The 22535-nt window shown below is 41.9% G+C and overlaps 1 protein-coding gene across 1 annotated transcript in view; it reads left to right on the top strand.

Annotated features, from left to right (window-relative positions):
• LOC126258655 (cleft lip and palate transmembrane protein 1-like protein) overlaps positions 1 to 22535 on the top strand; it is a 163513-nt gene that overhangs the window by 120586 nt on the left and 20392 nt on the right. Inside the window, exons 6-8 of the mRNA XM_049955658.1 lie at positions 2963 to 3104; positions 3200 to 3388; positions 3478 to 3686. Of these exons, the coding sequence (XP_049811615.1) occupies positions 2963 to 3104; positions 3200 to 3388; positions 3478 to 3686 (540 nt within the window). The remainder of the gene's footprint in view (positions 1 to 2962; positions 3105 to 3199; positions 3389 to 3477; positions 3687 to 22535) is intronic.

Genomic DNA, 22535 nt, shown 5'->3' with positions numbered 1-22535 from the left:
TGAAGTAGTGAAGGCAGCAGAGGATCAAGTAGGTAAAAATACGAGGGCTAGAATAAATCCTTGGGTGACAGAAGAAATACTGAATTTAATTGATGAAAGAAGAAAATATAAAAATGCAGTAAATGAAGCAGGCAAAAAGGAATACAATTGTTTCAAAAATCACGAAGTGCAAAATGGCTAAGCAGGGATGGCTAGAGGACAAATGTAAGGATGTAGAGGCTTATCTCACTAGGGGTTAGATAGATACTGCCTACAGGATAATTAAAGAGATGTTTGGAGAAAAGAGAACCACTTGCATGAATATCAAGAGCTCAGATGGAAACCCATTTCTAAGCAAAGAAGGGAAAGCAGAAAGGTGGAAGGAGTATATAGAGGGTCTATACAAGGGCGATGTACTTCAGGGCAATATTCTGGAAATGGAAGAGGATGTAGATGAAGATGAAATGGGAGATGCGATACTGCGCAAATAGTTTGATGGAGCACTGAAAGGCCCTGGGAGTAGACAACATTCCATTAGAGCTACTGACAGCCTTGGGAGAGCCAGTCCTGACAAAACTCTACCATCTGGTGAGCAAAATGTATGAGACAGGTGAAATACCCTCAGATTTCAAGAAGAATATAATAATTCCAATCCCAAAGAAAGCAGGATGTGAAAAGTACTGAACTATCAGTTTAAAATCATCCCATGTAGGCTTTCACGGCCGGCGTCTTCATCAGTAAACACTTCCGGGCTAAATTGCCGTGGTCGATTTGTAGAACTTCTTCTCCCTGACATTTCATTCTCAACTACAGAGAACATCAGTTTAATAAGCCACAGCTGCAAAACACTAACACGAATTCTTTACAGACGAATGGAAAAACTGGTAGAAGCCGACCTTGGCGAAGATCAGTTTGGATTCCGTAGAAATATTGGAACACGTGAGGCAGTTCTGACCCTACGACTTATCTTAGAAGAAAGAGTAAGGAAAGGCAAACCTAGGTTTCTAGCATTTGTAGACTTAGAGAAAGCTTTTGACAATGTTGACTGGAATACTCTCTTTCAAATTCTGAAGGTGGCAGGGATAAAATACAGGGAGCGAAAGGCTATTTACAATTTGTACAGAAAGCAGATGGCAGTTATAAGAGTCGAGGGGCATGAAAGGGAAGCAGTGGTTGGGAAAGGAGTGAGACAGTGTTGTAGCCTCTCCCCGATGCTATTCAATCTGTATATTGAGCAAGCAGTAAAGGAAACAAAAGAAAAGTTCGGAGTAGGTATTAAAATCCATGGAGAAGAAATAAAAACTTTGAGGTTCACCAATGACATTGTAATTCTGTCAGAGACAGCAAAGGACTTGGAAGAGCAGTTGAACGGAATGGACAGTGTCTTGAAAGGAGGGTATAAGATGAACATCAACAAAACCAAAACGAGGATAATGGAATGTAGTCGAATTAAATCAGGTGATGCTGAGGGAAGTAGATTAGGAAATGAGACACTTAAAGTAGTAAAGGAGTTTTGCTATTTGGGGAGCAAAATAACTGATGATGGTCGAAGTAGAGAGGATATAAATTATAGACTGGCAATGGCAAGGAAAGCATTTCTGAAGAAGAGAAATTTGTTAACATCGAGTATAGATTTAAGTGTCAGGAAGTCGTTTCTGAAAGTATTTGTATAGAGTGTAGCCATGTATGGAAGTGAAACGTGGACGATAAATAGTTTAGACGAGAAGGGAATAGAAGCTTTCGATATGTGGTGCTACAGAAGAATTCTGAAGATTAGATGGGTAGATCAGATAACTAATGAGGAGGTATTGAATAGAATTGGGGAGAAGAGGAGTTTGTGGCCCAAATTGCCTAGAAGAAGGGATTGGTTGGTAGGACATGTTCTGAGGCATCAAGGGATCACCAATTTAGTATTGGAGGGCAGCGTGGAGGGTAAAAATCGTAGAGGGAGACCAAGAGATGAATACACTAAGCAGATTCAGAAGGATGTAGGCTGCAGTAAGTACTGGGAGATGATGAAGCTTGCACAGGATAGAGTAGCATGGAGAGCTGCATCAAACCAGTTTCAGGACTGAAGACCACAACAATAACAACAACAACAACAACAACAGTTGTGAGGATTCCACTTTCCTAAGTTGATCACCATGCTTTTGTCCAGTGCCAGGTCTCTGTAAACATTCTGCAAATGCCTATAAGTATCTGCAGTGCTCTGGTTTTCAACCAAAAGAAAGTCAGTGGCAGCTGTGTGCTTGAAACACACCTCTTTTACAGACATCATGCTGAAGTGTATGGTTAGACCCGCCAGCTATCAAAACTTCATGAAACTATAGGGGCTGAAGCAGGAATAATCCAAGATGTCCCACAACAAATTCTGTATTTTTTCAACTAAAATTGGCCGTGAAAGAAATGTGTTACATTACTTATTGAATGCCCCTTGTATTTCAGACGTTTGCCTGACTTTCAGAAGTTCTTTAGTTCTAAATTAAATTTATTCATTTTCTGTTATGAGTTGGACTAAGCATATAGATATTTTCAAAATTACATAAAATCTAAATAAAATTAATGCTTTGTTGTTAACTTTACATCTTAGGTTAATGAATAAATTGGGTGACTGACACTTGTACATTGCATTCCCTCACTGCCATTGTTAATGAATGCTCAACTGTAGGGAGACAAAATGCACAGTTGCAAGCAATTTTGAATGTGTTATATTGTGCCTACTGCTGCCACTCTATAAACAAATAATTAAGAAAAGCCTACAGAAGGGATTGTTTCAAATATTTGGTTCAGCTTTCATGTTTAACAGTTATGATTCCAGCAAGTCAATTTAAGTATTGCAGATCTTCTAAAGTAATAACCATGTAAGTTCTTTAAATGGGCATTATTAAGGTACGTTTGAATTCTTAAATGATAGAAATTCTGACACTGGATACATATTTCTGACATTCATTAGTGTGATTCTGCAATTATTCTCATTTTATAGAGTGATGCAGCACATTGAAACTGCTTTACGGTCATTAATGTCTTTTGGTTTTAATGAAAAGGATGTAGATGAGGTAAAAGGAATATTTGCCGATACAAATATGTATCTCCTCTGCATTACTGTGTTTGTGGCTGCTGTTCATGTGAGTAAAACCAATACATGCATTTTTTCATATATTTATATATACATATGTATGGTGTGGTAAAGATGTTCAAGAAAACTATAAATTCTTTGCAGCTGTTGTTTGACTTTTTAGCTTTCAAAAATGATGTCACATTTTGGCGCCACAAACAAAACTTTGCTGGCTTGTCAGTTAGAACAGTAGTTTGGCGAGCTTTCAGCCACATTATTGTGTTTCTATACATGATGGATGAAAAGACATCATTACTAGTCCTGATTCCTTCTGGCATTGCAACAGTAATTGAGGTACTAATGTAGACTTTAATGAACATGTAACTTTATATTTTATGCTTCATTTATATATACCCACCTTTAATTTAATGAAATGATTGCAGCTATGGAAAGCGCAGAAGGTTATTTATGTGGAAGTAACATTTAGTCAGTTACATTTACCTTGCTTGAGGTTCACGTCAAAAGGGTCATCTGCTGCTGAACAGAAGACCCAAGAATTTGATGCGGAAATTATGAGATATTTATCATACATATTGTATCCCTGCTGCATTCTAGGAGCAATATATTCATTACTGTATGTGCCACACAAAAGGTACGTATCAAATGTTGTTGTTTTTGTGATCTTCTTCATGATCAAAATTCAAGTTCAGCCACTTCTTCCAAATGAAACGACCACAGACATTGTGACACACTTTACAGTTTTAGCAGACACAGGTATCACTTGCAGGGGACACTGTCACCATTGTAATTAATGTACAGATAAACAGGCACAGGTTGCATATTATTTGATTTATTTTACTAGTTTCATTTATCATATGTAAGCATTCTCAGGTATTCATTGCCCTGATGCCAATGACATTGACATTGTGCTGATGAGGGTGCCGAGTGGTGCTTTAAATCTTCTAATGCATTGCCACTAGGGCAGTGAATATCAAAGGATGCTCTTGTCTGATGAGTTAAACTAGTCAAATAATACATGGCCTGTGGCTGTTTATCTGTACATTAACTTCATAGCTTGTTTTGCAAAGTCAACAATGAGGTTGGTTTGAACAGCACAGTGCTTCACTAGGTGTCGTCCTATTGCAAATGGGGTCTTAAATTTTGGTTGCAAGACCACAGTTTAACTTGGCACTTTTCACATGAAGAAACCATTGTCAGAGATGAAACGAGAGATAAGTTACACAAATACTAGGATGATTTGCGGACTGAACTTTTGAGACCTATGGATCTGTCATCTGATATTTATCCACTTGCTTGCCAAGCTGTGTATTGTTAATAATACAGACATCTAAACAAACAATGCTTGGTCAGTAAATGATGGTTAGGTCAGCATAATAAAAATAATAAATATTCTTGATTCATTTGTTTGGTGCAGACACTTTCACATATTAACTGAGACGAAGCAATGTTAGAAGCAATATGGAGTGAATGGTGAATGTTTTGAGACATCCTTGAACAGAAAAAAAGAGGAAGTATATTTGGACAATGCATGCAGAAAAGCTGCAGGATAATCCAAGCCTGTCTCAGTAACAGTAAAATATCAGGAAATAAAAATACTAAATTAGCATGTAGTGTTTCAATTGACCCAGTTCATTTAAATAGCAACACTGCCACTGAGCAAAACATTCAAAACTCTCAGCCTGACATGAAATGACTCTTATTACCACAAAAATGCACCTACTTTTTTATAACCTTTTTTTAAGCTGACTGCAGTTGCCTGAAGTATTTTTTGAGAGTCAACAATGTAGGAAAAGACAGATTGGTACTTGCTGTAAAGAAGACAAGGTAAATTGCAGACAGGCGCAATTAAAGACGCTTACATATAGCTTTCAGCCACAGTCTTCATCAATGAAAGAGAGACACACACACACCATTCATACACACAAAGAAGCACTCCTCATGCACACACGATGGCTGACTCTAGCATCTTGGGCTGGAATGCAGCTATCATGTGGGATGCAAGCAGCAGTGTGGAAGGGATGGGATGGGGATGGGAAGGGGAAGGGGAAGGGATAGCAGTGTACAGGTGGGGAGAGAGATGAACGCTGCCTGGTGGAACATGCAGGGACCAGAATGCCAACAGGTGCAATGTCAGGAGGTTGTGGGGCAGGGAGGTAGGGGAAAAAATAATGTGTTGTAAGAATGACTCCCATCTGTGCAGTTCAGAAAAGCTGGTGGTAGGGAAGGATCCCGATGGCTCGCCTGGTGAAGACCCCATTGAAATAAAATGTGTTATGTTCAGATGCATGCTATGCCACGGGGTGGTCTCGTTTGCTCTTGGCCCCCAGTTTGGTGATGGCTGTTCATCCTGATGGACATCTGGTTGGTAGTCATATCAATGTGAAAACCTGTATAATGATTGCAGCAGAGCTGGTAAATGACGTGGCTACTTTCACAGGTGGCCGAGCACCTGATGGGGTAGGATAAACCTGTGACAGGACTGGAATAGGAAATGCTGGCTGGGTGGATTGATCAGGCTTTGCACCTGTGTCTTCTACCAGGATATGATCTTTGTGCAAGGGGTTGGGATTTGGATGGCATAGGGATGGACTAGGACGTTATGGAGGTTGTGCAGGTGACAGAACACCACTTTAAGAGGGGTGCGGGAATATCTCAGGTAGGATGTTCCCAATTTCAGGGCATGATGATGGGTAATCAAAGCCCTGGCAAAGGATGTGGTTCAGTGGTGATGAAGGGGACACTCCGTAGTTGGCTGGTTCTTGGGGTGGCGGGTGGATTGGGGGGTGTGAGGGGAAATGGCATGGGAGATCTGTTTGCAGACTAGGTCTGGAGGATAGTGCCTGTCTGTGAAGACCTTGGTGAAACCCTCAGCATATTAAGCAAAGGAGTTTTTGTCACTACGGGTGGCCAGGCTGTGTGGGAGGGATTTTTGGTGTGAAAGGGATGACAGCTGTCAAAATGCAGGTACTGTTTGTGATTGGTCGGTATAATGTGAATAGAGGTGTGGCTGGAGCCATCAGAGAGGAGGAGGTCAACATCTAGGAAGGTGGCACACTAGGTTGAGGAGGACCATGTGAAGTGGATGGGAGAGAAGGTGTTGAGGTTGTGAAGGAACAAAGATAAGGTGTCTTGGCACTGATTTCAGATCATGAAGATATCATCAGTGAACTTAAACCGGACTAAGGGTTTGGTGTTTTGGGAGGCTAGAAATGTCTCCTCTAGATGGCCCATAAAAAGATTGGCATAGGAGGGTGCCATGTGGGTGCCCACAGCTGTGTCGCAGATTTGTTTATGTATCTTCCCTTAAGAAGAGAAGTGGTTGTGGACTAGGATAAAGTTAGTAAGGTGTATGAGGAATGAGGTAGTGGGTACGGAGTCTGAAGGACATTGGGAAAGGTAGGGTTCAATAGCAGTAAGACCAAGGGCATGAGGGGTGTTGGCATATAGGGAGGTGGTGTTAACAGTGATAAGTAGGGATTGAGGAGGTAAAGGTGTGGGGATGGTGGAGAGTCACTGAAGGAAATGGTTGGTGTCTTTGACACTGGAGGCTAGATTACGGGCAATTTGTTGGACGTGTTGTTCAATGAGGGCCGAAATTCTTTAAGTGGGGGCACAATAACCTGCCATAGTGAATGTCTAGGATTGTTGGGTTGTGGATTTTGGGGAGCATATAGGTGAGTGTGTGGGGAGTCATAGGGTTGACCAGGAAGATTGACTCAGGGGAAATGTTTGAGGAAGGGCCTCTGTCGACGCATCCACCCATCTTTCCCCACTCCTCTCCTTTTTTCCCCCCTTCCCTGCCCCACTGCCTCCGGCACTGCACCTGTTGGCATTCTAGTAACTGCTGCACCAGACAATGTTTGTCTCTCTCCCCAACTGAACACTTCTTTCCTTTCCCCTTACCTGCCCCATCCAGATTGCTGCTTACATCCCATATGATAGTTGCATTCTGGCCTGAGATGCTAGAGTTAGTGGTCGTGTGTGCATGAGATGTGCTTGCTCGTGTGTATGAATCGTGTGTGTGTGTGTGTGTGTGTGTGTGTGTGTGTGTGTGTGTGTGTTCTACTGATAAAGGCTGTGGCCGAAAGCTATATGTAAGTGCCTTTTAATTGTGCCTGTCTGCAACTTTAACACACCTTTCTTTACAGTAAGTAGCAGCCTGTCTTTTCCTACATGGTGAAATCCCTATTGGAGTTTCAATAGTTTGTATTTTTTGAATGGCTAGATTTCATTGCTGAAGTGCAGTTCTTTAATTTCTGCAAAATAACTGTCTGTGGCTCCATAACATTCTCATTGCACTCAAAACATTTTTCCAGGCATAGGCTGATGTAAACAGAGTCCAAGAAGGTGGCAGGATATGTTGGTGAATGAGCTAGAGTTTATAACAGCTGTAATATCATACAGTTTATGGAGCACAAAAAATGTTGCTAAACAGTATTTATTAATGGTTTCTAATATAAACTGCTAATCACAAAATGTCATCCCCCTCTCACTTTTGTTCTCAAACATCCTCTGTTGTTTTGTTGGTCTTGCCAATTTCATGAATCTTAAATGTTCTGTTCTGATTTCTATTATTGTTATCTCTACACTTCTCCCCCATCAGTAACAGAGTTATGAATTAACACACTGTGGTAAAGACCATTTCTTACAAAAGGTCAACATCACATTAAAACAAAACAAATATAAGCATATTGGAATGACAAAGAAAAGATACAGAAACAACAAGTTAAAATGCTATGAATGTGATAAAGATACAAGTTTGTTACAAGAAAGTGTTTACGGTGTCTGATGTGATAGTTCATTAATTCTGCGCAGAGACGACTTGCTCCAGAAATCAAGATGGAAGCCTCATAGTCCTTCCTAACTTTGATACTCTGATTGTTTGGTGGTGGTTCCTATTGGGAATGTTGTGGTTTGATACCCTCAGAAAAGTTTGGAAGATGTTTTTCTGCTTCACATTTCTTCCTGAAAAAGAGAGACTGGTTTAGGTCTGTGCACTGACTCAGTTTCCGTGAAAAGCATGCAGCCAGTTTCCATTTTCGCTTCTCCAGTTGTTTCAATACAGAACTGGTACCACCTTTGCATGCAGGGTGAAAAGACGTAAGTACCTTAGAACTTGTAAGCTAGGACATGGCGTCCTGGAGTGAAAGCTATTGGACTTTTAGAACAATAATTTTGTCACAAATGAAGGTACAAACAATTTGTCCCTGAACAACAGTTATTTTAAAAACATTCCGCAAAGTGAAATTTATGGGGACTACTCCACTGCAGCCCTAGGGGTTGGCCACTCATTGTTGAGTTCTTGTTTTGGCTACCACGGGGCCTCAACCTTTGCAACACTCGTCCCTTTCCATGCTGCATGTCTGTCTCTCTGTTATTCTTTTTCCCCTCTCTTGGGAAACATGTCTGGGATATTTTTGGGTCTGTGTTCTGAGGTTTTAATAGCCAGACATTAGAACAGCCCCTCATGTGTTTTTTTTTTCCTTTCTTCGTTCTCCATCTCCTGCTCTTCCTCTGCTTCAGCGTATGAGGTTCTTCTATGTTTCTTCTTCCTCCCTGTGTACTCCTGAAGGCCTGCCCATGTGTTTGACACATAACAGGTGACAGGGTAAAATGTAATTCCCAGCCCCAGCTTGACAGGTACGGTTTGCGCATACCCCCTGGTACAGGCCAGGTCGAGAGAGAGGTGATGGTCTGTGGTGTTACTTTCCCAAATTGCCAATTGGTCCCTCTGTCAAGAGTTTGGGAGGTGTGACCTGATGTGTGAACAGTGGCCTAAGACAGGTGAGGCCCCCTCTGAGGTGTGGCCCCCAGTTAGAAGGAGCGCCATCAGACACTCGCAATCATTGGGGATTTTTTTGCCATGAGTCAGTCACTATCTCAGCCTACATCTACTAAACATAAACAGACTGATGATAAAGATTCAAAGAATCTTGCAGCTGTGCCTTGGTTCCTCATAGTATCATGTACTGAATGAGGACAGTCCTTTGCTATAGTTAATCCATTTAGTATTCAGAAAGGTGTTGATGCAATTGCAGGCCCTGTGAAATCATGCTCTTGTTTACATAGGCTCCAGGTGAAGGGGAAAGTACCTTATCCTGTTGCTCACAATTTGTTGGGTAGTCACAAGCCCTGCATTTTACCAGCTGGCACTTAAAGTACCGTCCTTGCTACACCTTGCTTCACCAAGGACATAGCTGTGCATACTTATGACCCCAAATTCAACACTGCAGTTGTAAAATCGCCCAGTATCATATGAGCATCCCCATCTCCACCTCCTCCAGCTGTGTAACAAGCCAAACCACCAAATCTTCGCCCTCGCCCTGCTTCACAACTGGCAGGCTGGAAAGGACAAAAGGAACACTTTAGTGAAGACTTATTACATCCCTCCAGCCAACAAACATCTGAGTCTTCATCTGCCAACTGCAAAGGCTCTAAGAAATTAAATGAAGACAAATAGCCTTCTCCTTCCCTAACTCAGAGATCCTCTTCAATGGTGAGACCAAGTGCTACTCTCACGCGGCCAACTTCCATTTCACTGGTGTGCACTGCCTACCATTTTTTTGCCCTGTAATTCACAGGATGACCCAGAGAGAATGATGACTCCTCTGTAGATTTCATGGAATAGGATCCTTCAGCTCTGTGGCCTGTAACATCGAGTCTTTGAAGGCTGGCACTCAGCAGCCGTCAAGGTGACAACAATTCATTTATTCCTTCCCCCCTCCCCCCTTTCCCCGTCATGGCTCTCCTTGTGAGGAAATTTTGTGGCATTATCCAACAAGGAGGAATTAAGACTGGTCTGAAATCACAGCATCTGGTTGTTTTTTGCCAAGAAACAAAATTGCATCCTTGCAGTCGCTTTGATCTCTCACAATTCCTTCCAGTCTGATTTGACCTTCTCCCAGAGGATGGCATTCCATCTCATTGGGGAGTCATGCTGTTCATCCAGGATGACATTCATAGCCAAAGCACCTCACTGAACACTTAAGTTACAAGCTGCTGCAGTCAGTCATTCAATGTCATCAGGGCAGACTTCCTCCAGCTTATTGGTCAACTCTCTCACCCTTTCTTGCTACTTGGTGACTTAAATGTACACCATCCCCTTTGATGCTCATCCAGAACCTGCCTTGAGAGGTTCTCTCCTGGCTGACCTTCTCAGTCAGCTCAACCTCATTTGTCTTAATACTAGAACACTCCAAGCATACATATTCCCATTTGGCTCTTGCATTCTGCACTGTCCAGCTTGCCCATTGTCTTGAGTGGTCCATTCTATCAGAGACATACTCAAGCGACCATTTTTCATGTGCTGTCTGTTTTCTGAATACTACTCCACCTACGTACAAATCCAATTGGCGGCTCTCTTAGACTGACTGGAGGCTTCACTCATCTCTGTTGATCAACGAACAAAATTTCCCCAGTTGTGATGACCAGGTAGAGTACCTTGCAAATGTTATCCTTAACACTGCAGAATATTCCATACCTCATACTTCATCTTTACTGTGCCGTGTTCCAGTTCCTTGGTGGACTGAGGCATGCCATGATGCAGTTCGTGTGTGGAAACATGCTCTCCGTGTTTTTAAGCACCATCCTATGGTGGTGACCTGTAGATGTTATAAAAAGTTGCGTTTGCAATTTCATCGCATTCTTCAGGATAGCAAAATAGCTTGCTGCATTTCATGTACTAGTTCTTTGAACAGTTCACTCCTTCCATAGTGTGGGGCAACCTCTGATGGCTCTCTGGGACCAAGGTCTATTCCCCAATTTCCCCCTGACCATAGCAGATGATGTCATTGTGCGCCCTATTGCTGTCTCCAACACCTTAGGCTACTATTTTGTGGAGATTTCGAGCTCCACTGAGTATCACCCCACCTTTGTCCATCGGAAATGAGAAAAGGAGGCTTGGGTGATAACCTTCTCCTCTCAGAATTGTGAATGCTACAATGCTGCCTTTACCACACGGGAGCTAGATCATGCTCTTACTTCATCCTAATCTTCCACTTGTGGGTCAGATGACTGTCACATTCAGATGTTGCAGCACCTTTCTTTTGCAAGCAAGCACTTTCTCCTTCATATGTACAGTTGTATTTGGGCAGATGGCATGTTTCCCAGATACTGGCATGCAGCCTCTGTCATACCCATACCCAATCCCAGTAAGAACACACACCTTCCTTCTAGCTACCACCCCATTTCTCTCACCAACTTTGTTTTCAAGGTGATGGAATGCATGATTCATGGCCGACTGGTATGGTGATCAAATCTCACAGTCTCCTAACTACTGCACAGTGTGGATTTCGAGTACACCATTTTGCAGTAGACCATTTCGTCACTTTGTCAACCCATGTCATGAACAGTTTTCTGCGGAAATAGTAGATTGTGGCTGTGTTTTTTGATTTTGTGGAAAGCCTATGACACTTGCTGGAGGACTCTGTACTCTATACACATAAGGCTTCTGAGGCTGGCTGCCCCATTTCCTTCAGGAATTTTTAAAAGGCATAGTTTTCAAGGTTCGGCCTCATTGGACTCCTTTATCCAGGAAAACAGGATGCCTGAGGGCTCCGTCCGGAGCATTGTCCTATTTGCTATAGCCATTAACCCTATTATGGCCTGTCTCCCACAAGGCATCTCTGTCTCTCTCTCCGTCGATGGCCTTTCGATCTATTGCTGTTCATGGACATGTCTCCTTGTGCGGCATTTTCAGCAAATGTCTCGATCATCTTTACTCATAAGGTGGACCAAAACTCACAAAGGTGGTGCCCATATGATTAATCGTGATTCCTGTTGTGGTGCCCCAGCTCAGAACTAGCCATACGAAAGGAGCAAAGACACTAAATGGGTTTCCATCTTTTAGTGCATGGCAGGAGACCTAAATAATCAATGAAAGGTTTATTGAGGGAGTAGAATTCCCGGGTCAAATGTAAAAACCCTTTTTTGTGCTGTCAGGCTTCCCCTTTTTACAGTCTTCACATTGTCGTACCAAATTATGAATGTCACATTTCACTCCTTTCTAGGTGACCTGTTTGCTAATCTTACTGGAGATTTTATTAATGCCTAAATGCCCTCCACATAAGGATTTGTGAAAATAGGTGAACACAGCTGGGACTAGACTACTGGATAAAGAGATCTTCTTTTTATCATTCTGCTTTGTTGTATAACAGAGAATTCCCTTCTTCATGGAGTAGCACTTGTCGTAGCCACCACCTTTAACCTCTGCATGAAGCCTGCACAACTCAGGATTGTTCTCTTATTCAGGCTCTAGTCAGAAGAAGCTTAAGAATTTCTGTCTAAACAACCCCAGCGACTAATTGGGCTCTGGACACCTCGTCATTGTCACCTGCTGTAAAGACAACCTCTGCTTCTTTATTCTTGGTCTCTTCCTCATTTTGTCATTTGAAACATCTCACATAATTCATTGGCTGTCTTGTTTTCACCTGCCCCAATATGAGCTATCTCAAATTGAAAAGCAGATGTTCAGACAGCCCACTGAGCTATACATCCCATTATCAGTTTTGAGATGAAACTTGCAATGCTCAAGGTAAAGTTTAAATTTGTCCATAGCAAATAACACAGCCAAGGCTCCTGCTCATATACAGAGTAGTACAATTCCAGACCAGCCAGAGCCCTTGATGCATAAAGCCAACGGTCTACAGTTTCCCTCCTGCTCCTACAAAAGAATAAGCTGTGATTGCTCCCTCATGAAGCATTGGTTTGTTACTATGAAAGGAAGATTGAAAATAGGTACTCCCTGGTTCTCTCCCCAGAATAATCTCTCTCCCTCCATCAAAACTGGTTTAGGGGAGCTGCCAAACTGACAAAATTGGTGACAAATTTACGGAAGAAACAAGCCATTCTAATAAAACAAGCAACCTCTTTCTTACTTTGGGGAAAAGGAAATATATAAATGGCTCAAGTTCGTGATTGATCAATTTAAACGCCCTTGCTCGACACTGTGCGCCTGAGAAATGATGTCTCACGTCTGGCCATGTCACGTAGCTAGCTTTAATGCTCAGTCCCACTTCCTTCAACCAAGTTAATAACTTATCCAGATGATTTAAATGTTCTTTAAGACTGGGGATATGAATAACTACATTGCCCAAATTATTATATATGCACTGAAATTTTAAATCGCCCAAGACATTACACAATAGCCGTGACAGGACAGCTGCCACTGTTTCCGACCCAAAGGTTACTTATTAAACTCAAAAAAGGTTGCAGTAAGTATCAAAGGCTGCCACTACATTGGATTCCTAAGCCAAGGATACCTGATGGTATGCCTGATTAAGGTCTAATACGGTAAAGATTTGTACCTCAGAAAACTAGAAAAAACAATTGTGTTAATCTGTTAGAGGTACTGACTAAAGTGACCTTTTGATAACGCAAGCTGTAATCCACTATCGGATGATTTCCGCCCTCATTAGGCTTAGTTACTATGAACATGGGGAAGGCATATGGGGACACAGAGGGGTGAATCACACCATCCTGTAATAGTTTATTTATGAGTTTGCACATTTCCTGCATCTTGGGTGGTGAGTGTCTGTTCGGAGCATGCCTTACCAGAACCTGATCAGTTAATTTAATCTTGTATTTGATCTAGTTTGTAACTCCCAACCTCCAGAAACCGATCCAAGACTTCTAATAGCTGTTATCTTTCATTTTCTTCTAGATGTTCAGCCTGGAAACCCCTGACCTTTTGCTCCACCAGTCACACCCAAATTCTCTTGATGTTGACAAAACTTAATGCCTTTGGCCTTGCAAAATTTAAAGTGCAAACACCGACTAGCATAATCCAGTATGCACTGGGACCACTCTACGAAGTCACATCCTAACAAAACCCTAACTGTTAACTTCCTTACAATCCAGAATCTCATCGGCCAGGTAAATGCACCAATGCCATGCTTGCATTGTACCTGACTGACCACTCACAGTGAGTCTCTGGGTATATTGCAACAACCTTCACTTCCTGGTTGTACCTTCCCTATCCCAGCCATACTTCCATTAGCCCTCTACCACTTATAATCAGTAATGGAGATAGTACTCGTTTCCTTCCCAAGTTCATGTACACAAATGGCAACTACTCAGTGTTTACCAAACCAACCCTATTGGAACCACGCAGTAACTTCCTATTTCTAGAAGCCCCTGCAGATTCCTGGCTTCAGCTATTTGTGCTGACTGCTCTGTGGGAAATTTTACAATCCCTTACCAGTTGTTCTGTACTACCACATATGAATCAAATGCTCATATCCCTTTTTACACTGAAGTGAGCCTACCCCTTGCCTTCCTGCACTCCCTGTGTCATCTTTAGCTTCTTCCCATTTAGCATTCAAACTATGGAAAATCCAGGATGGAATGTAACAATATTAGAGAAGGAAAGTTGCTACTCACCATATAACAGAGATGCTGAGTCGCGATAAGCACACACACACACACACACACACACACACACACACACACACACACACACACACACACGTCTGCAGTCTCAGACAATTGAAGCCACACTGCGAGCCATAGCACCAGTGCGTGATGGGATTGGTGACTGGGTGGGGGTAAGGAGGAGGCTGGGGTAGGGAGTGGGAGGGATAGTATGGTGGGGGTGGTGGACAGGGAAATGCTGCATTTTAGACGGAGGGCAGTAGAAAAGGTTGGGGGGGGGGGGTGGTAAGTAGTGGAAAGGAGAGAAATAGAAAGAAATTAAAAGACTGGGTGTGATGGTGAAATGACGGCTGTGTAGTGCCGGAATGGGAACAGGGAGGGGGCTGGATGGGTGAGAACGGGCTAATGAAGGTTGAGGCCAGGAGGGTTACGGGAACATAGGATGTAATACAGGGAAAGTGCCCTGCAATTGTGACACTAGATGTTTAAATTTAGTCTCTTCTATAACAATTTTTCAAATGCTGAACTGTGCCTCTGCTTGATAGAGCCAAATTTTGGGATTTTCATTCCAAAAAGGTTTAATTTTGATGCTAACCCTATTTGCTTTCACTCATTCCTCAGGCCTGCTTCCACTTGTTGTCATATCTTCTTTGAGATCTCTACTAGTTCATGGAAATAGTGGCTGTTTGGGAGGATTCACATAGCCAGCAGGGTGTGCTCAGCAACTTGTTAGGGGGTATTCCAAGATGGGCAGTTCATCTGTGTATTGATGGATGTGACAAACCTGAAGATGTGGGAAGTGGAGTTGAAATGGTGGCAATGACTTTATTATGCAATCTGACATGAGTTCCATTGTGTGTAAATAAAACTTCCACATAAGAGTCAAAGCCAAGAGAAAGGTTGGTGCAGCTGTGATTAGGACTGCTCCACTTTGTTAGGTATGTATCTTCCAAGCCTGCTAGAACATGTAAATAATCCACTCTCTGAATTATGTGGAACAGTAACCTCATTTATTAGAACAGTGAACAATTGCATTCAGCTCAATTTTGAACAGCAGCGAGATGTTTTACATGAGTTTAGAACTGTCCCTTTAAAAGGCTGAAACAGTTAATGGTGAATCAGTACTCAAGCTATATTCAATTATGTACAGTCTCTCCAGGAGTTCAGTTTAAGATCGCGGATGCAGTGCTGGCACAGATAGATGAAGCTGTCCTCTTGAAACATCGGTGGGCAATGCACCGTGAAAGATGCATGCAATTTTGCCCTGGTCAACAGAGACTCATGGTCTTGCCATTTTCATTAATATCTAACATCCACGCACGTTGTTGTAACAGATGGTTTGGGCCTGTGTACGAAACTTGTGGAGAAAATTTCACACCGGCTGTGCATAGCATTGTGTGTGGACAGCTGGCCAAGTTACAATAAATGTAACAGGGTGGTGTGCCATCTCTGGAACCTTGATGCATATGAAAACAAGCAATGAACTCGTGCAAGTGAAGTAGAAAATCCAGCTGATCTTGTGCAGTGGACTGCAGAGAATTGGTGTTGATGAATTTGTCCAGAAAACATATCGCTTTACCAAAAACCTGTTCTGTTGATGAAGCATCTACGTCCAGTTTGTAAGCCTTTCTTAGACCAAGTAACAAAATTGGTAAAGCAGTCGTCAGTCATGTCGTGGCAATTGGTAAAGCAGTCATCAGAGTCATGTCGTGGCACATGAAGCACCTTTGAGCGAACAGTGCCATTACTCTATCAGACTGTTGCTTTCTGGGTGGTAATTTGTGGTTTTACGGTGGACATACCTGCAAAAAATGGCAAGCTTGGCAAATAGGTCGATTCAAATTGGCTGTTGTGATCTGTTGTTTGAGGACACAAAGGCAGAGGCTAATTTTTTCACAGGCATGTTGTCCAATGGTGCTGCCTGCAACCATTGAGTGAAACAATCTGTGATAGTCAGTAGGTATTGCTGACCATCTGATGGAGGTAATGGACCCATGACGGTGAGATGTACATGTGCAAAACTTGGGGTGATGTTAGGGAATTTGCCCACAGGTGCATTTATGTGGTGAGATACTTTGCTGTGTTGGCATGGCATCATTTGTGCAACTGCTCATGGCAGTCCTTTTCCATTCCCGGCCAAAGAACTTCGACATCAGACAGAATGTCAGGATGAGACAAGCTGTGTAAATTGTCTAAGGCTTGCTTGAGAAATTGAGCAGGCAGTAACAGTTGGGGTCTTCCTTTGCAAGACCTCACAATATATTTTCACATCTGTGTTAGGTACACTGACTAGTTGCAGCGGTAATGCTCATTTGGCATCATTCAGGAAAGTATGAAGCTCTTGGTCAGTCCGTTGCACCTGGGCGAGTGTGTTGAAGTCAGTGGGCTTCAAAACTCTGGCTACTGTATTGTCCATACCAGAGATGCGCCTGATGTTGGTGGTAGACTGTGCAATAAATTCCAGATGATTATACTGGTGCAATCTGAATGCATACATTAACAGTTTACAGTCTATATAGGTAGTGAAATTTCTCACTTCTATCCATGGAAATATTCGATGGCTTCATAATTGGCAAGTTCTTGGTCATAAGTACCCCACTTTTCTTGTGACAGCAATAGTTTATGAGAATAAAAGGCTAGCAATTACCGTGCGCTATCTGTCCAGCTGTTAGCCCTTGTTTTAGCTGCATGTTGTGGCATACTCCACTCTTCTTAGGAACCAGGCACTGCAGAGATGACTGATGGTCAGATAATGCCTTCTTTTAACATGATAGAAAACTTGGCCTTAGCTACAGCCAGGTGGTCTGGTGCCAAAGTCTAGACCTACATGATACTGTGGACAGCTGTCTGTGGTTTTAATAAAATTCATAGTATTTTGCTGTACCTGTTTAAAGAGGTCCAAGGGACCTAGTCAGAGCAGGAAACTGGTGTAATATAGAAGGGTACTTAGAGTCCTACGCTTGTATCAGTTTGACGCTGTGTACAATCATGCTGTCGCAGAACCCAATTATAGTCAGGCCAGTCATGCTGTCCATGAGTTGGGAATTTGCCACAACCAACAACAGCTGGTAGTGCACCAGGAAATCCGTGCTGATGAGTGGCTCTTAGACAATGACGCCAGTGAAGTTGCAGATCAATGCACAGCATAGACACAAGTCCAGTTCCACACGCTGAGTTCCATATACCGATATTATGGAATTGTTAGTAGCTGACAAGCAGAATGTGGTTGGTGGCAGACAGCAATGCACTGAGGTCCGTGGCAGTATGCCCAAATCGGCACCTGTATCTACTAGATATTTTAGCCCAGATATCCTGTCACTAATAAACAGGTGCTGTGATCGTGCCTGGCAGTTAGTTGTGCCTAAGATTGACTGCCATTGGCTTTTGGGAAAGAGCACTAAGTTGTGCACTTGTTCACCAGGCTTTTGATGATAGCAGCATACAGACTGTTCTGAATCAGAAAATGGTGTTATCTGAAGGTTGGCTTTGGATCTGTGACAATAATGTCTTCAGTCCTTTCTTGAACCTTGTTAAGAGATTGTCATGGTTGCCCCACCTGCGAGACCTGAAAGCCAGAACCCTGAAGGCACTGAACATCATAATGTGTTTTAGCCACAGGTCTTGGGGAGCTCCAGTTTTATAGGGCTTTAATGCATTCTCGGCTGGACTATGGGTGCAACATGTATGGATCGGTAAGGCCTTTTTATTTGAAGGTCATTGACACTGTCCACCATGAGGGGATTCAGCTGGCCATGATTGCATATAGGACCAGTCCCATACCCAGTCTCTGTGCTGAGGCTGGGGGACTGCCACTCACCATCCGGCAGCAGTTCCTCATGGTGCATCAGGCATGTAAGTTCCTTGCAGCTCTGACTTCACCCGCATACCATACTGTTGCTCATCCACCTCTGGGATGCTTTTTCTTCAACCATCCACAAGCCACAATACTATTTTGGATCTGCATGCAGCGTGTGCTGGACTCACTACATGTGGTTTTAACCATTTACCTCCCTGTCTACTACAGAGGCTCAACGTAATTTTAGATTTAGTGCTGTACAGGAGGGATTGCATTCCTGCTTCTGTTTTTAATGCGATATGCTCTAACATTTTACATGAACACCACAACTATATAGCTGTCTTTACAGATGGGTATAAACAGGGGGTCTCTGTTGGTTGCTCTGTCATTTTCCCTAATTGTGTCCTCGAGGTCCAACTCCCTCAGGAATTTACTGTCTTCAACACTGTATTATATGCGATCTTTTAGGTACTGGAGCAGATGAGACATTTTTCCAGTACAAAAATTTCTTGTCTTTTCAGATTCTCTGAGCACCCTTCGCTCTCTCCATTGTTTGTACTCAGCAGAAAAAGTCATCAAGACTATCCAGGATGCCCTCCTCTCTAACTAGAATGACGCTGTTACCTCAGTGTTGAGATACAAAGTCTTGCTCCAAGGGGAAGACAAGTGACTGGAAGGGAATGACAATAAGCTCCATGTACTAAAACCCACAACTCGGCCGTGGTGTACTTCCTTCTGACTATGCAGAAAGGGCGATGTCCTTCTTACTCATCTTTGCATAGGCCACAACCCTACGACGCATGGCTTCTTACTCTGGCAAGAGAATCCACCAATTTGTAGTGCTTATGGTGTACAGATAACAGTTCGCCAGATTTTCTTGGATTGTGTTTTATTTTACAACCTGTGGGCCAGGGCAGATTTGCCAAAGGATCTGCCAACTATTTTAAGTGGGTTCAAATGAACGTGGTTAGCATTTTTAACAAGTAGTAGGTGGTCAGCCAGCCACGGTTTCCTGTGCTTTTTTCTTTTAGTTCTGCTATCTTTCATTTCTCTGTGTTTTAATTTCATGTGTAGCTACTTTCTCTCTTTATAATTTGGTTTAGTACATGTGAGATAGAGTGACTGTGTGATCATTTTGAGTGAATGAGTGTGCAACAATATTATAGTGTCTCCATATTCATTTGTTTTGATAATTGTAAGGGGATTGATGACCTCAATGTTGAGTACCCGTAACATCAAAACACACACACACACACACACACACACACACACACACACACACACACATTTTCAGGTAAGAATCAAACACAGTTTGAAAATAGTAATAGCGTTCATAAGAACAAAAATAGACTCCTCTATCCACAGCCCAGCTTTACGCTTGTACAGAAAGGAGACAAATTGTAGCCATAAAAAAATTTGATCACCTGGTTTGTGAGTTAAAGGTGCTGGCAGAGATTGAAAATTTAAAGACAAATTGAAATCATTCTTCTTTACAACTCCTGCTCCATAGATGAATTTCTAAGGACATGTACATCTGTATCTGCATACATACACTGCAAACCACCATATGGTGCAGGGTGGAGGGTACCTTTTGACAGTGCTTTTCTCTCCTATTTTCAACTGGAGTGACGAAAAAGCGACTGCCTATATGGCACTATTATCTTGTCTTCATAGTCCTTATGCAATGTACTGTGAGTAGAGTCATTCTGCAGACAGCTTCAAACGTGAGTTTTGTAAACATTCTGGACAGTGGTTAGTGAAGAGAACATTGTCGTCCTTCCATTTTTGAGTTCATGGAGCATTTCTCTGATACTCACTTGTTGATCAAACCTACCAGTAACAAATATAACAGCACACCTCTGAATTGGGGTCCACCTGAGCAATTGCCACTGCCTGTTGCGTTTTTTGGGGGTCATGACATGATAGGTGATATCATGGGATATTAAAATCTAATATTCCTTCATGTAGAAGATAAGATAAAATTGTGTTTTGCTCTAGGTGGACCACCTGCAAAAACAAATTTAATATTCTTTCTTAGTTTGTTACTGAGGCGAAGCTTCTAAGCATCCAGAGATTGAATATTATCTTTGATTGTCCTAGTAAAAAACATATTCCTTTCAAAATAAAATTTTTGCTCAGCGTGCTGATTCATTTCAGAGATAGTGTCTCATTTTATATCTTATAGTTATGTTACCTATCAATCCTTCCTTTTATTCCATTTTTTCGTTATTATGTTTTATTGGTTACTGATCTCACATTGTAATTTTTGCAGTAATGGATCCAAAATTAATATTTAATAGTCATATTGTTGTAAGAATCACCAGCAAACCAACATCAACAACAATGGTTTAGGTATACATGCCAGTGTCGCAAGCAAAAGACAAAGAGGTGGAGAAAGTATATGAGGATATTGAACAAATAATTCAGTATGTTACGGGAGATGAAAATCTAATAGTGATGGAGGAAGAATTGGAATGCAGTTGTAGGCGAAGCAGTAAAAGGAAGGGTTACGGGAGAAAATGGGTTTGGGAATAGGAATGAGAGAGGAGAAAGAGTAATTGAGTTCTGCAATAATTTTCAGCCAGAAATAGCAAATCCCTGTTCAAGAATCATAAGAGGTGGTATACTTGGAAAAGGCTTGGAGATACGGGAAGATTCCAGTTAGATTACATCATGGTTAGGCAAAGATTCCGAAAACATATGTTGGATTGTAAGACGTATCCAGGAGCAGATATAGGCTCAGGTTACAATTTAGTAATGACGAAGGGTAGGTTGAAGTTTAAGAGACTAGTCAAGAAGAGACAGGGTGCAAAGTTCCTTGATGCTATAGATACTGCAATAATAAATAAGCTGAGTAGGCAGTTCAGTTTCGGAGGAATGGACATCTCTAAAAGGGCAATCACAGATGTTGATAAGAAAACTGTATGTACAAGGAAGGCAACTGTGAAGAAACCATGGCTGAAAGATTAAATACTTCAGTTGGTCAATGAAAGAAGGAAGTACAGAGGCAAATTCAGGAACACAGAAGTGTAAGCCAGTTAGGAGTGCAATAAATAGGAAGTGCAGGAAGCTAAGGCAAAATGTGAAGAAATAAAAAAAAGATATTATTGTTGGAAGGACTGACTCAGCATATAGAAAAGTCAAAACAACCTTCAGTGAAATTTAAAGCAATGGTGGTAAGATTAAGAGTGCAATCTGAATTTCACTGTTAAGTGCAGAGGAGAGAGCAGGTAGTGGCGAAGAGTACATTGAAGGTCTCTGTGTGGGAAGAGGACTTGTTTGATTATGTGACAGAAGAGGAAACAGGAGTTGTCAGGGAAGAGATAGGAGAGCCAGTATTAGAGTCAGAATTTAAAGAGCTATGGAAGACCAACATCCAACAAGGCAGAAGCAATAGATAACATTCCATTGGAACTTCTAAAATCATTGGGGGGCAGTGGCAACAAAATGACTAATCACTTTGGTTTATAGAATGTATGAGGCAGCGATACACCATCAGACCTTTGGGAAAACATCTTCCACTCAATTCAGAAGATAGCAAGAGCCAAAAAGTGTGATAAATTTTGCACAATTAGCTTAACAGCTCATGCATCCAAATTGCTGACAAGAATAATACACAGAAGAATGGGAAATAAAACTGAGGATCTGTCAGATGACAGTCAGTTTGACTTCAGGAAAAGTAAAGGCACCAGAGAGGTGGGTGTGATACTACGGTTGATAAAGGAACCAAACATGTTCATAGGATTTCTCAACCTGGAAAAAGTGTTCAACAATATAAAATGATTCAACTTGTTCTTTATTCTGAGAAAAATAAGAGTAGTCTATAGGGAAAGATGGGTAATATACAATATGTATGAGAGCCAAGAGGGATCGATAAGTATGAAAGACCAAGAATGAAACACTCGGATTAGAAAGGGAGTAAGGCAAGGTTGTAGTCTTTCACCCCTACATTTCAATCTGTACGTCAAAGAAGCAATTACAAAAATAAAGGAAAGATTCAAGAATGAGATAAAAATTCAAGGTGAAAGGATATCAATAATGGCATTGCTGCGTTCATTGAAAGTGAAGAATACAGGATTTGCTGAATTGAATGAACAGTCTGATGAGTACAGAATATAGATGAAGACTTAACTGAAGAAAGATGAAAGTAATGTGAAGTAGCAGACATGAGAACAGCAAGAAACTTAACATCAGAATTTGGGCCGTAAAGTAGACGAAGTTAAGGAATTCTGCTACCTAGGCACCAAAATAACCCACAATGGACAGAGCAAGGTGGTTATAAAAAGGGGACTAGCACTGACGAAAAGGGAATTC

This window comes from Schistocerca nitens, chromosome 1, assembly GCF_023898315.1.
Source record: "Schistocerca nitens isolate TAMUIC-IGC-003100 chromosome 1, iqSchNite1.1, whole genome shotgun sequence".
NCBI lineage: Eukaryota > Metazoa > Arthropoda > Insecta > Orthoptera > Acrididae > Schistocerca > Schistocerca nitens.
The sequence above is the reverse complement of the archived record's forward strand: the minus strand, read 5'-3'. Positions and strand labels throughout refer to the sequence as shown.